Below are 15,430 nucleotides of genomic sequence, written 5' to 3' on the forward strand. Positions count from 1 at the left end.
ATGCCTCCGTAAAATAACAGAGTGGATGCTGGAAGCAGCATGTAGCAGGTTCCTTACTAGTAATTGGTAACAAATAAATTAGTCACTTGGGGACAGGAGCCGTATGTATTCTGCTTAGTGCTTCTGGATCGCCTCTCTAAATTGGTTTGTTTTCACTGCCTGCATCTGCATGTGTTTTTCCATCTGTCTTAACTTGTTGATACCACTTTCAAATGAAAACCTGTTTCAGGTAAGTTGTACTGTTTTCTTGTTTTGAACAGAGGATAAATGCTTTCAGGAAACCATTAATTAGTTTGCATTAAACTAAATGCATATTGGGTGTAGCTAATGCTGTAATATAAGCTCTTGCCTGTTAAACACTAATGTATTTGATAATTTGACAAAAGAAAACTACACTAAAAATACATGTTTTAGCTGGGTTAGGTCTTTAACATTTTAGGAGTAGTGGTAAAGTGTGGTGTTTTATTGTGCTTTTTTTTTTTTTTAAAGTATTTTGAGGAGAGAAAAGTAGTAGGTATGGTCCACTAGGATAAGTGATTCAAACATTGCTGCTATAAGAGTTACTTTTTCAGAGACGATTTAATCTTTATTAATAAAGTATCCTAAGATATTTGCAGTAAATAGGCATCGCTTGAGTAAAGCATGTGGAAATTGCTTTTGTGTGTGTTTTAGTGGGAACATTGTCTGCACTTTTTAAATAAGTGCAAAGTTACTAAAACATCTCCCTGTAAACAACTCTGTGACTTCCCTGTATTCATAAAGTGTATTAACCTGAGCTGTCCTCAGCTATCTTGCTGCCTTTATAGTTCTGCAACAATTGAGGTTTTCAAATATTTGATAAAACTAAGGGAAACCAGTTGTACTTGGAAGAAAAAAACTGTATATTGTCTGCCCCCAGAAACACTGTTCAAATCTATAACCTCAGGTGTGTTTAACTTCCATGTTGTCTGCCTTCCTACCTGAATGCTGTTTTCCCCTTAAAAGTAAAAGAGGTTTGCAGTATTAAACAGTGCCATCTCCTGGCATTTTGCACGCTGTTCCTGAAGTGCTATAACTTATTTCACTTGACTGAGCTCAAGGTTTTGAATCTCAGTGATTCGTATACATTTTGAGATTAGAAATGGAAAAACCCTGTCCTTGATCTTTCTCTTCAGTGCTGTTGTTTTCATTTTGAAGCGTTGGCATTCATTTAATGTCTCTAGCAAGGGAAGTCATTTAGGATTCCCCTGCCAACCCCTTCCTTGGTGCTGCAGGGACTTAAATCTGTTACAGGAGGAGCAGCTGCCCTTTGAGGCTGAAATGCATCCCTGGCTTATCGTTAGGAGAGCTGGGGTTAGGTGTAACCTTGAGTTGTGAAGGCCGGGTGTTTGAAAGAAGAAACCGTTTAGTCTCGTGAAGGCCAGTATCAGCAACATTAGCCCTAGACCATTTGGAACTGAGCTATTCTTGTCCTGATCTCAGCAGTGACTTACGGCTGTGGGTCTCCTCTTCAGCTATAGTACAGATACTGTGTACTGTCACTGGTTGTGTGGGGGAAGAGTTTTCACTAAAGCAGACAGTGTCATGTTTAGAATAATGAGACTGGGTGTGGGGCAAGCAAAAAAGATAATTTTAGACCTTTTTAAAGGAGATTCCAGTATGGTTTGTTTAATTCTGTACAGTTTTCAATAAAAATAGTTTAACTGAGGGGAAAGTTTTCCGGATAATTGTATCTTTTCTCTTTCCAGTTCTAGGTCTCGTTCAAGATCATATTCTCCATCTCATAATAGAGAAAGGAACCACCCAAGAGTCTATCAGAACCGAGATTTCAGAGGTCATAACAGAGGGTACAGGAGACCGTATTATTTCCGTGGGCGGAACAGAGGATTTTATCCGTGGGGCCAATACAACCGAGGAGGCTATGGAAATTACAGGTCCAATTGGCAAAATTATCGCCAGGCCTATAGCCCTCGCAGGGGACGGTCGCGTTCTCGGTCCCCGAAGCGGAGGTCCCCATCACCAAGGTCTAGGAGCCATTCTAGAAACTCCGACAAGTCATCTTCTGATAGATCTAGGAGGTCTTCATCTTCTCGGTCTTCCTCAAACCACAGTCGTGTAGAGTCTTCCAAGAGAAAGTCTGTAAAGGAGAAAAAGTCCTCATCCAAGGACACGCGGGCATCGCAGGCTACAGGAGATAATCAAGGTGAAGATTCGAAGGAGCAGTCGTTTTCTGGAGCAGGTGGTCAGGATGTCAAGGCATCTGAGGGGTCAAAACCATGGCAGGATATGACCAGCTATGGGTCAGGCTCAGTTTCGAGAGCTTCTGTGCCAGATCTTAGCCCAAGAGAGCGCAGCCCTGCCCTAAAAAGTCCCCTCCAGTCTGTTGTGGTGAGGCGCCGTTCACCTCGGCCAAGCCCGTTACAGAAGTCCAGCCCTCCACTCTCCAATCCTTCGCAGATGAGTTCTGTTCTACAAAGTGGTGCCTCGTTTCAGACAGGCTCACATCAGGGCACGTTTGAGCACAGTTCAGCAGGTTTGAGCCCAACAAGGAAGAGCCCTGTCTGTAAAAGTCCAACAGCAATCAGTTCAATTTATGGTACCTCCCAGAAGGAGGAGGCAGCAGCTCCTGGTGGAGCAGCCTTCTCAAAAAGGCAAGTTGTGTGTTTTCCCATTCTTTGTTTTGGGTGGGGGCACGAGGGTGCACGTACAAACGTGTTCCTATTGGCATGAATCACTGTAGTTATGATGGGATCTTTGGATTCTTACAGAAATCAGGGACCAATTATGGTATGTTTTGAACAAGCCCTATGTATGAGTGAGTACCTGCCCAAAAAAAGTTCCAGTCTAAATTGTTTTGCAGAATCTAGCTGGGATCTGTTAGAGGAATTTTGTGTTTCCTTAACGCTTCGATAACATTGTGAAGATGACGCAGATTACCTAGAAGTTCATTTTTATAACATGACCCCAGTTTTTTTTCATTAAAAAAATTACATAAAGTTGCGTGTATGAATTCTCGCTTCAGTTAAAATGGTCTGATTTCTAGGTAATTATGTAGTTAAGTCTCTCTGGACATGGGAGTTGGTGGCTAGTGCATCTATATGAACAAACTGTAATAGTAAACCATGTCTTTTGGGGGCATTTCCCAAGTTTAAAGGGACATTGGAGATATTAAGAAATTGATGGTAGTGTTGATGCTGGCTTGCTTAACCTGGGGGCAGGAGTGCTCAGGTAGCTGAGCCATAGCTTGTGAAAGTTTGGTTGCTGTTGGGCACTGTCAAGTTTAACCGACAAAATACTGGTCGCTTTGAAAATCTCTCTTATATTGGTAGGCTGTGGCTCTTGAATTCTAGCAGCTGTTCTTGTATGTTGGCACTGGCACACGTTGTTTAAAAAAGAATCTAACCATGCAACTTCCTAACAGAAACAAGCAAGGGCTAATAGAACTGTGGTGCTCAAGCATGTGTTTATTTACATTGGGATGTCTAGGAAAACAGTGCTTGCTGTTTGAAGTTAATTTTGTGCATCACTGGGGACAGGGAAGAAATGACTTTCAGTACAGGGATATCTTTCTTATCTGGTTTGAACTGCAGTCCAGAACCCTGGTAAATGTGCCACTCATTGACTTTTGTTCCAGCAAAGCACCTCACTTAAGGGGCAGTAATCATTTTGATTCTTAGTTTTTAGTTTGGGAGCAAATACTGTATCAGAGGGACCTGAAATTGAGAGTCTCCAAGTCTAGTGTAGGCTTTTAAAATGGTAAAATTAAGTCTTTTAGAGAAATCTCTCTGCAGCTCTATTGAAACTTGGGCTGATCACTCTTAACCAGCATAGTTGGGGCTCTTGAAATTGGTCTGAGAGGTGTTATCATTCTCAATGCCAGAATAAATAGTTTTGTTTGTTCTCCCAAGACGTGTGATTCTTCCCCTCCCCCCCGTTAACTTTTTTTCTTTGCTTTTATTTGTGTTTACAGTATATGTTGAAATATGTAGCTTTCCTAGGAAACTTGCATCCAAAGTTTGAAGTAGATTTTGAGACTTTGCTCTCCAGTGTGTATTGTTTAAAAAGGTCAAGTTGAACATTCTGATGTGTTAATTCTCCTGAGCCAGGTTTGTAAGTGACTAAACAGACTGGGTAAGACCTTATGAATTTTCTTAAAATAAATCTGGGTAAGTTGGTTCTTTCATTATTTACTCTTGAGTCTCACCTCATTGGTTCACGTCACATTCATCTTCCAACCTTTTTGGTGAATATATTCAGAACTCAAGCCGTCTAATATTGAACAAAGATTATTTGTTTTGCATATTACCTTATTTATTATTTATTTAGCCTTTGGTGTCTTTACAGGTCTGACAGTTTCTGTGTTTTATTTTATACTTAGAAATTTTAAAAATAAAAAGGCTCATGTCTATAGTTTAATAAGAGAATTGTTTTAATATGTATGTTTTATAAATAGGTATTTGGAAGAGCAGAAGACTGAGAATGGGAAAGACAAGGAACAGAAACTAACAAATGTTGAAAAGGAAAAAATGAAAGAAAAAGGAAGCTTCTCGGAGTTGGGGTTAGCCGATAGTAAAACAAAACCTGATCCCTATTCCTCCAAAACCGATCCAGAAAAGTCTTATCGTGGCAGCCAGTCACCTAAACGCTATAAGGTTCGGGATGATTTTGAGAAGGTGAAGATGGCAGAATTCCACAAGGAAGGTCATTATGGCAAAGAGGAGATGGATGAGCAGGAGAAAAAAGATAAGGCTAAGGGCCGAAAGGATTCAGAGTTTGACGATGAGCCTAAATTTATGTCTAAAGTGGTGGCCACCACTAGCAAAAACCAGGATGAGGATAGGCCAGGAAAATGGGAAGGTGTAGTGTTCTTGCCATCGGCAAAAGAGAAGCAAAGGAAAACTGAGGAAGTGGAGGAGGAAACCTATTCTGAAAGGTCTAAGAAAGAAGAGAAAGTAGCATCCAAAAGAGGTGAAACGGGTCACAGAGGGTTTGTTCCTGAAAAGAATTTTAGAGTAACCACTTACAAAGCAAACCAGGAGAAAAGTACTTCCCCTCCACCAAGAAAGGCCTCTGAGACCAAGGACAAACCAGGCAACAAAGGAGATGGGCTAGCAGCGGGCAAATCTTCCTTCTCCATTACCCGAGAGGCCCAAGTCAATATTCGAATGGATTCTTTTGATGAGGATCTTGCACGGTAAGGGTTTGTCTTTGTTCAGTTCCGTGTAGTCACTTTAGTAGACTGCTTTACCTCTCGTGGATCCTCAACCTGACAAAATACCGGGGAAGTTAATTACAGGATATTGCGTGACCGGATGTTAACATTACTCTTCTCATCTCTAAGTGTTAACACATCCACATATGGATCCCCCATGTGGAAGGCCAGTGATTATGTTCCCTGTTTTGCAGAAAATGAAGCATACAGTGTAAGCGAACTTTTCATAATCTGCATAGGGAAGCTGTGTAGGAGACTAGATTAGCACTCGGGAGTTGGTGGCTCGCAGCCTGCACTCCGACTATGCCACGCTCTATTCAGCGGTAATAAAAGCACTGCTCTTGAGTTGTTTGGAGGTCTTTGTCAGCATGGCAGCTCAGTTATGCACATTTGGAGGAGAATTTGCTGCTTTTCTTCTAAAGGTAGAGTAACTGCCAAAACTGCTTGGGAGCTCTGACAGCCATTTACCATTTCTGAAAGGCTGACAGTGTGGAAGACCACTAGAGGGTGCTCGCTGCTCAGACACGATCTCCCAGCAGTAGTCAGAAAATGTCAGTGTTCCCGCGGGACACCAGAGGAGGCTCTAGAACTCAGGAATGAAGAGAAGGAGCAGAGAGGACGGTGGATGGCAAGCAAGTGCTGGCACTTCACAGGGTGAGGTGGGCTAATGTTCGTGCAGCACTGACCATGGAAAAAACAGTAAATGATCAGGATGACCACTGCAGTGTTCTAGCACAGCTGGGATCTGCTTTAAAAACAGCCTAGGCTGAGCCACACAATTTGCTTTCACGCCTGAGTGCAGCTCTGCACTCATAGATTTGCTGTGGGAGTGGCTCTGCTGCAGCCAGGTGAATAAACATGAGATTGGTTTTTTTTTAATGTAAACACATTTTTCCTTTTTCAAAAGTAAGCCTGTCTTTAGAACTAAATTTGAAACGGATTACCTGTGCTAAGGCCCGCTGTTACTACCATCTGTTCAAATTGCTTAAATAAAAAAATGCGCTGTAACAACAACGAGAACTTGTTTTAGAATGTTGCTTTTTAAGTGTGTACAAAATCACAGGGAGCTTTTCCATAATCTCAGAATAATAGTACGCGCAATAGTACAAACCTGTCTGCAGTTTTCTGAATGTCATTGCTCTGAGTTCCATTTGTGTCAAAGCTGCTTCGTTAATTACTTCTTGTTGCAGGTCAGTTATAGTAGGTGCAAAAAATATTCTATTTGCTCAGTTTAGTTCATTTGAAGTTGAGAAATGAATTGAAAGGAGGAAAGACAGAAAAGCTTGATTTCCTCTTCCCATCCACGAATTGAAACCAGTTCTGAAACCTCCACGAGCACAGGGCTGTCGTTTCAGAGGTACCCGAATTAGCAGTATGGGTCTGGCCCGGACTCGCGTAAGTGCTTTTGCAAAATGTACAAGGTGCCCACATTGTACCCTCTGGGATGTAAAAGTACCTCTGTCTCAGGTCACACAGGCCAAGTAGTGAGGTCAGACTTAACTGCAGCCTCTGCTGCTTATGTTCCCAAAGCAGTCTAGTTTTTAAATGCAAAATATATTTTGATAAGAACAATTTTAAATTCTGCTTTTTGTGCATTGTATTGAATGCTAGTTTTCACCTAAATTCAGGTTGATGCGAATCACAATTGAAAAGTTACCTAAACCAGCCACCTCCAGCTTATATATATTAAAAGTGGCTGAAAAAAGGGTTAAAGGTGTTAAACAATATGATAGCTTAAATAGATGCACACAAATATAGTGCCCTGCTGGCTTGCAGAAAGTACCAAAGTTAGTCTGAAGGCTGTGTTGAGTTACAAATCGGCATGCCTTAATGGTAGCATAAGTACCAGGCAATGAGAGTGACTGTAGGAAAGTAACAAAAACAGCAAATGGGAAACGCAACACCGGTTATTTAAGTTAAGTTTTCCCCGTTTGCTCACTTAAATCATGATTAAAATCAGTGACTGAAATTTCTCTGATTTAAATGAGTCTGCCTTTGCAGCAAGATAGTGACTGCTGCAGAGATGCAGTGGGAAGGCAAGGAGTTTGTGCCATTTTCCAGGAGGCGGTGATGAAAGGGCTGTCTTCAATGCAAGACCTGGGATGCGTGTAAAGTAGTCTCAGCTTGTTTCTGGGCAACCCCTTGGAGATTGCTCTCCAGGCCTTATTGATGCTTGGAGAACTGAAACCAGGGAGTTTTTTTGCCAATAGTTCCAGCTTTCTTTGGATTTGTTTTAGGAAAAATGTTACGGTCTTACCCAATCTGTTCATAGCTTTAAGGAACCTCGTTCTACCTTCTGTGCCTGCCACTCTTAGTCGAGAAAATGTTTGCTGCTGTGAGTTCCTGAGCCCGGTTCATGTGTCTCTGACTTGTGAAACTGAATCTGTCCTGGGTGTCTGGAGTGCAGGGAAATAAAATACTTAGTGCTAAACTCCTGGGATCTGATATATTATAGGAAGACATTACTAAAAGTAGGGAACATTATTAGTAATTTTGGCAGAGAAGAAAGGGCCAGAGTTCCAGGAGCCATGTAAGTGGAAACAAAGCCATTGGTGTTTTGGGGGGAGGGAGGGGGTTGTTTTTTAGATGACCTACAGGAAGATATGAAATACAGCGCTTGAGTTTATTTTACTTTGAGTGTTGTCTCTTTACAGTGTGAGAGCTGCTTCGATCCAGCGTGCCCTTCCGGTAGTTATATTTATAACGTCTGTGTGTTCTCTCTTAGTCCGAGTGGTATATTGGCACAGGAACGCAAACTCTGTCGCGACCTTGTACACAGCAACAAAAAGGAGCAGGAGTTTCGCTCCATTTTCCACCATATTCAGTCAGCTCAGTCTCAACGAAGTCCTTCTGAATTGTTTGCTCAGCACATAGTGACTATAGTCCATCATGTAAGAGGTGAGCCAAATGTCCTGTTATCTTTGGTCAAAAGTTTATGCTCCCCTCCAGTCTACTGGGTCTACCCCCCTGCCTGCCTACGCTTAAAACAGCAAAAAGCAATACTCTAGCATAAGATTGGGCCGGGAGGCTAGTGCAAAATCTGCAAATATGTTGTGTATTTGGATGGCTTGCATAACTTTAGTTTAACACATTATATTTGTTGTTAAGCAGATTGAATTCACTACTGGTGCAAGCAGGCCCCGTTTCACTGATTTTTGAGGGAGTGGCTTTGTCAACAGTATTATTGACTATTTGAATCTTGCCTGCTTGCCCTCTGTCTTCACACTTGTGTGAAGCCATTCTGGAGCCATTGCAGACCCTTGTAGAACTGGCGTGTTTTCCTAAAATCCAAATGATAGTAATTCCATGGTAGTTTTTCACTGAACAGTCCCCTCCCCCCTTGCAGAGCATCACTTTGGGTCTTCAGGAATGACACTGAATGAGCGTTTTACTAAATACCTAAAGAAAGGAATGGAACAAGATGCAGCTAAAAACAAGAAGAGCCCTGAAATCCATAGGTAAGGAGCACTTAATTTTTTTTTGAACATTCTAGGGATGTTTTTAATATTTTCTTTAAACTATATGGCATGACTCAAAAATGAAACTCACCAAACATCGTCTAGCTGGGAAAACAGTAATTGCCATATTGGATAGGTCACTGATCTGTCTTGCTATGTCTGCAGTCTGCCTTGATGGTACTAAATGTGGAGGGATGCGGAGAAACTTGAGAGAGTCCAAAGGAGAGCTACACGCATGATTAGAGGACAAGAGAGGAGGCCCTATGAGGAGAACCTGAGAGGCATGGGACTCTTCAGCCTGGAGAAATGAAGGCTCAGGGAGGAACTTGGTGGCAGCCTAGAAGTATAGAAGGGGTGTGCATCAGGAACTGGGAAAATGTCTCTTCACCGGGACACCCCAAGGGAAGACAAGGTCTGGTAGTCACAAACTGCTGAAAGACCGTTTTAAGCTGGGCATAAGGATCCCCAGAGCCTGGAATAAACTCCCCCGCCAGAAGTGGTGCAAGCACCTTCTCTGGACACTTTTAAGAAACACTTGGATGCCTATCTTGCTGGGATCATTTGACTCCAGCTGACTTCCTGCCCCTTGGGCAGGAGGGCTGGACCTGATGATTTTGTGAGGTCCCTTCCAGCCCTAATGTCTATCTATGAAATATTTCATAGGAAGCTGTGAGAAACATTGTAGAAGATGGCTGTGGGATATATATATATCAGGGCAGTCCTTGGAAAATGCCAGCTCTTAGTTATTACTTGTTTGACTACAGCACAATACCTAATACAGGCAGTCCTCGCACTTACGGCAGGTTCCGTTCCTGGAAAAGGCGCTGTAAGTCAAAACGATGCGAGTCGAATCTGATTTTTCCCATAGAAAAACAATGTTATAATAGGGGGTTATGTTCCTGACCAAGGGCCTGATGCCCAACTTTTTATAGGAATGACCATAAACACCATATTTGAATCAACTATAAATGATATGCACTGTACAGTACAAAGCGTTTTAAAGTGTACTGTATATGAATCGATTAAACAGGGGGAATACAGTAACCACATACATTTTTATTTAATCAGAAGGTGAAGGAACACCTTCCTCAGGGTTGTGAAATTCAGAAGGGCTTTTTTGGGGAGATTTCTGGGGAGACTCGGGGCCACTCGATGGCTTTTTTAGAAACTGCTCTGGGCGTGTTTGTTTTGCTGTCCTCTTTTCTCATTGTAAATTTTACTGTAGTGCTGAAAGTGCGAGGATCTGGCGCCGTAAGTAATAACATGAGTGTAAATGGCGGAGCGCCGTAAGTCGAGGACTGCCTGTAGTTCAATTGTTCTGTGGTGAAGGACTCAGACTGCAGCAAGTCAGAATGGTTTGGATGCTATGGATTCCTTTGTGAATCGTGTTTGCCCATCGTACGGTGCTACCATTGTGTGGCGTCCTGTGGCACCTTTGAAAGGATTTCAAGGAACCCCAGGATGCCCTGGCAACCTGGTGGTAAATCACTGGAGTATGGACTGCTTATTTATTTATTTAATGACATTGGGACTAGGAAAATGTGACATTCTATTTATGGTAGGGCCGTGGCTTCATGCTTTGCTTTTCTTTTCAGGCGGATAGATATTTCTCCCAGTACGTTTAGAAAACATGGATTCTCTCAAGAGGAAACGAAAAGCTCCAGAGAGCCTGGCTACAAGGTGAACTGTTACTGTGATCAGTTATTCAACAAAATGAGTGCATTGGGCATGAACTTAACAGTGATGTTTTGTTTAAATTACTCTCTACTTAAGTTTGTGTTTTTCTTTTAAGGATGGGCATAATTCTAAAAATGAACTACAAAGGGTTAATTTTTAATAAAAAAAATGTATCAACAACCTTTGTGAAGTGGTTAGAATATGGTAAATGATCCCAAAGTCAATTGAGGTGAGCTTGAGAAAAAAAGAGAGGATTTTTGGAACAAGTGCCCATGATGAGAGAAGAGACTTTTTGTGATATTTTTCTGCTTGTAAGTATTATTAAATCAATTGTATACACGCGATATTTCCAACCATATTTTCGAAAAAGACATGCATGTCAAAGAGAGGAAAGTAAAACTAAATAGTTGAACCAAATACCCTATTACTAAGCAGATGATAAATTTTGTTCTGACACCTTGCCGTATCATTTCTGTTTATTACCGTTACTTTAACATTCAGTACCTGTTTTTAATAAAAACAGATAGTTTAAAAACAAATAATAGTTTTTGTGAGTAGAACACTGTTGAATCATAATACACTCTGTAAGCCATCCTAAAAGGATTTGGAACCTAAGATGTTAGATTCTGGGTTTTTAACCTTTGTTTGTTCCCCTTCATACGTATTTACATTGAACGTTGAAGAAATTTTAAACAGTCCTACTGAAACCTTACTTGTTTCATATTTGTTTTTAATTTTTTTCCAAACACATTTGTGGCTTGACATGGACGATGGTGAGATGGATTTGATGGGCCTGATCTGAGCGCCAGCTTGGCAGCGTGTATATAAAACAAACAAAACAAAAATAAAACAAACAAACAAAAAAAACCTTGTGGTTTCCAAACAGCCCGCCAACCCTCCGTGAAACAGCTGTGTCCTCACAAGTACAAAATAGGTGTTTGCTGCACCACACGAGGGAGCTGCTGCTGACTGTGTCACTTACCTGTCCTTCATCGCATTGGGAGCAATTTTGTTCTCAGAGTAGGAATTAAAGCTCTTTGCCTGGGGAAAGCAGAAGAGCAAAAAATACAAAACAAAACGCCAACTCCCACCTCTGCTGTTAATTGAAATGTTTAATTAAACAAAATGTGTTTAAAAACTCATGTAAGTAAAACTTTAAAGTTAGAGAATTACTAATCCTTTTTATTTAATTCAAGAGAAATCTTGATTTATGTTGCTTTTCAAGCTTTGCCGTTCCCAAGCATAGAACTGTGTCAGTAATCTAGAACTTTTAAATCCACTATTTAAATGATAATTGGGTATTAAAGCTAAGGCACTCATTACCCATTTTCCTTGTACTGACTGGATTTAAAATATTGTACTTGGTGTTTGTTCATACAATTTTATGTTTCTGGTTATTGGATATTTTCATCTCATGATGCTCCATGTAACTTGCATTAGTAGATCATTTAGATGGGCACAGGGAGGGAAACATATACCCTTTTGTGCACCATTTCCTCACCTAGTGTAGAATGTCTCCTGTTTCCATGGAATAAGGTGCAATTGGACTGTCTGGGATAGGGCAGAGCAATGCTTACAGTTGGGAATGTTTGGTTCTGGTTTGTAAGTTAGAAGAGATTTCTGCAAACAAATCAACATCTGCATTTGTGTGGCCTCTATACAATTCCTCTAGCTTCATGTAGTAATCATGTCAGATCTCCAGAGGAGTTCAGTTGTTCAATAACAATCCTATGTGGGAGATGAGAAATTTAAAGTGCTAGGACTGTGTGTGCCAAGTTCTGACGCACAATCTTTTGGATGGGACTTTAAACGAGAGGGCTATTACCAGTCTCAGCCTTCTCTGGCTGCAACATCAGTTAAGTCAGTCTTTGGTCCCCTTGTGTTGTTGGGGGTGGGGGTGTGGGGATAGGTGAATAAGTATCACCAGAGTAGGAAAACTCTGAAGCCTTTGAATGAAGATGCTAGGTTCTCATAGTGAATTGCTCTGTATTGTAAAATGGCGCACACTCTCCAGAAGTCTTACAGTCAGTAGCAAAGTAATGGTTCTGAAGTTGCTGATTTAAACTGGAAACCTTGCTGTGTACAATTCTCATCTGCTTCATGTCTTTTCAGGCTGAAGGGAAATACAAAGATGACCCAGTTGACCTGCGCCTTGATATCGAACGTCGTAAAAAACATAAGGAAAGGGATCTTAAACGAGATAAATCAAGGGAATCTGTGGACTCGAGAGATTCTAGTCACTCAAGAGAGAGATCAACGGAGAAAACTGAGAGAACTCACAAAGGGTCAAAGAAAAAGTATGTAGGAAACTAAATCTTCATTTCCTTATTTTACGGCGTATGCTGCTTCTGTTGCGATTGCACGGTGAATAGATGCTTTGGGCTTTGCTATCACTTATGGAGCTGCACTGTGCTTGCCTTCTGAGATTTGATCCAGGAGGCTTCTTTCTGTAGTGCTACTGAAGTGCTGGTCAGCGTAAGTTTGGTGGCTGCTCACGGCAGGGTGAGGGGAATGTTTGTTTGTTTTTTTTACAGATCATTTGCTGTTTCATCTGTCAAGTGAAGTGTTGGTAGGGTTCCCATGCTACCTCTTCTTGGTTACTTTTACTTCTTTCCTGTGAGTTCAGTTTTTTAGTTAAGATAAAACACTGAGGTTATTTTACTGGGATTTGTTTGTAATCTGGGAAAGACCTTGCAACTTTTGTGTTTTTATGTTCATTGATGCAGTAAGTAGTTGGCTATAAAGACAAGGTGTTCTCTAGGCTGCTGGCTTTTGAATTCTACTCTGTCTCAAAAATGGAGGAGAAAAAGCAGCACCTTTCATAGTATGTCATTTTAGTTTTGGACAGAAGCAGTAAGCTAGGTTCCAATCCAGCAAAGTGTGTGCTTGTGGTGAATCGTGTTTTTTCCATTCACAGAATCATACAAAATTAGGGCTGGAAGGGACCTTCACAGTCCCTTCTTCTCTTGTAGTTCAGCCTCTTGCCTGAGACGGGATCATCCCTATCTAGACCATCCTGTACAAATCCATTGTCTTTAACCAGTTAGTAAAACTACATCCATCCTGATACAACCACAAGATGTACCATCCTAATCTGTCGTAGGTCAAGCAGAAGGACTGTAGTGGGCAGTGTAAAATATGTTCAAGGAAGATGGACTGTTCTGGATTTAAAATTGACCGTGTGCACAAGTGTTGGCCTGGATCAGGGCCTGGGACCCTCAGGTCACCTCAGTGTAGTGTCTGAGCACAACTCCTGGTTGCTGACCATTTTATTTCACCACATAACAGTGCAGGACTGCATTTGTTGCATGACAGTACCTTAAACACAGCAGATGCAGCTGACTGCTTCTTGAACAGACAGACCAGATGTTTTTCACACCCCTCCTTGGGCAGGTAGATACAGCTTTTGGGAAAAGGAGGTTGGTAGGAGGAGCGAATTAGTGCTGGCTGCATGCTCTGGTGACGGGGGATCGTATGTTGCTGGAACACCTTTGTGTCAAAAAAGGGATGTGGCCAAGCAGAGAGACCACAGGCTGTGTTGGAAGACCCTGGGGGACCTTCACCAAAATCAGTCCCTGTCCTCTATAATCAGTCTGATTTCTGAATCCAAGCTCCTGGAGGAAGGCATTGTTTTTCTTGCGGTGTCCAGTACAGCGGGTGGTGGTGCATGGCAGGGCATCTCTATACTACCTTAATACAGATGAATGGGGGATTCTGTCAGCTGCCTCTACCATTTGAAAATAGCCTGTCCAGGGACCTTGGCCAGTTGTCACCATGGGGGTGCACAGGCATCATAAGGGAAGAGATTGTTTTTCTGGTGGAGGCATGGAGGAAAGTGATTTGACAGCAGAGAATGGAAGAACTGGGTCAGACCATACTTCCATCTTACTCAGTGTCCTGTGTCACAGTGGCAGAGAATAACCTGGGCATGACCAGGGGTTTTTCCACTGTTCCTTTCTGACTCGGAGCCTCAAGCATTTGTCTTAGGAAGTTCTGATTAAGAAGCACTTTTTCCCCCCCCCCCCCCCCATTCCTGGTACAGAAAGCACAGGAGAGTGCGTGAACGGTCCAGGTCCAGTTCTTCATCTTCACAGTCCTCTCGGTCCTACAAAGGGGAGGATTACCCAGAGGAGAGCGAGGAACGGGAGGAGAGCACCACTGGCTTCGACAAGTCCCGGCTGGGCACTAAGGAGTTTGCTGGACCTGAGAGGGGACGAGCTAGAGGGACCTTTGTAAGTCATCCCCTTGCCCCCTGCAGAGAACCCTGAGAATTGCTGCTCTTCCCAGTTCAGGTGTCAAGCACAAAACTGGTTCTCTAAATCCATGGGCCTAGTTATGATCCAGGGTGACAAGCTAAAGCATGGTAGCTCCTAGCTGCCAGCATGGCTTAGGATGCGGAAGGCGCCTTGGAGATGTTGAAACCTTAGAGCTGGCAGTCTGGTGAGGATCCTGAAGGCCATATGGAAACTGGAAGGCTTTTGCAATGCCCTGGCATCTGCATTGGCTGGGGCGGGACCACTGTTTTATGTCAGTAAACTTGGGGAGGAGCCGTTTTCAGTAACTCTTCCCATCTCAGCTGCACTGGTGTTTGCAAGCTCTTGTCTTCATGGCACAGCCCCCCCCACTTATATTTGTTACATGCCTTCTCTAGTGTTTTATGAAAGAGACCCAAGGACACTTCGCTAAGCCCTGTTTTCTCCCCCAACCCTGTTTGTCTCTTCTGTTTGCCTCCACAGTTCAGAGCGAGGGGACGAGGATGGGGCAGAGGAACCTTTTCCGGCAACAACAACAACAACAACAGCGGTGGCAATACTGATTTCCAGAAGCGGAACAGGGAGGAGGAGTGGGACCCAGAGTACACACCCAAAAGCAAGAAGTATTACCTGGTATGTCTCAGGAGAACCCATCCACATAGGAATGTGCTCTGCCAGCTGCTGGGCCTTTCCCCGCAGTTGATGTGGTTTGCGTGGGAAGGAAACTGGGTGCCCTTGTCACTGGCTACTAGTTGTAGTATCCTGGAGGCACTGCTCCTGAGGGGATGCAGTTGATTTCACAGATTTCATAGACATCAGGACTGGAAGGGACCTCGGGAGATCATCGAGTC

At 42.6% G+C, this 15,430-nt stretch overlaps 1 protein-coding gene across 5 annotated transcripts in view; it reads left to right on the forward strand.

Annotated features, from left to right (window-relative positions):
• The window catches only part of THRAP3 (thyroid hormone receptor associated protein 3), a 55,726-nt gene that overhangs the window by 38,567 nt on the left and 1,729 nt on the right, over window positions 1–15,430 (forward strand). For all 5 annotated transcript variants that reach the window (XM_019547883.1, XM_019547882.1, XM_019547886.1 and 2 more), the window contains 8 exons: window positions 1,728–2,630; window positions 4,433–5,173; window positions 7,917–8,089; window positions 8,538–8,649; window positions 10,245–10,329; window positions 12,439–12,623; window positions 14,369–14,558; window positions 15,063–15,212. In XM_019547883.1, the coding sequence (XP_019403428.1) occupies window positions 1,728–2,630; window positions 4,433–5,173; window positions 7,917–8,089; window positions 8,538–8,649; window positions 10,245–10,329; window positions 12,439–12,623; window positions 14,369–14,558; window positions 15,063–15,212 (2,539 nt within the window). The remainder of the gene's footprint in view (window positions 1–1,727; window positions 2,631–4,432; window positions 5,174–7,916; window positions 8,090–8,537; window positions 8,650–10,244; window positions 10,330–12,438; window positions 12,624–14,368; window positions 14,559–15,062; window positions 15,213–15,430) is intronic.

Source organism: Crocodylus porosus, unplaced genomic scaffold (assembly GCF_001723895.1).
Source record: "Crocodylus porosus isolate Cpor-Errol unplaced genomic scaffold, CroPor_comp1, whole genome shotgun sequence".
NCBI lineage: Eukaryota > Metazoa > Chordata > Crocodylia > Crocodylidae > Crocodylus > Crocodylus porosus.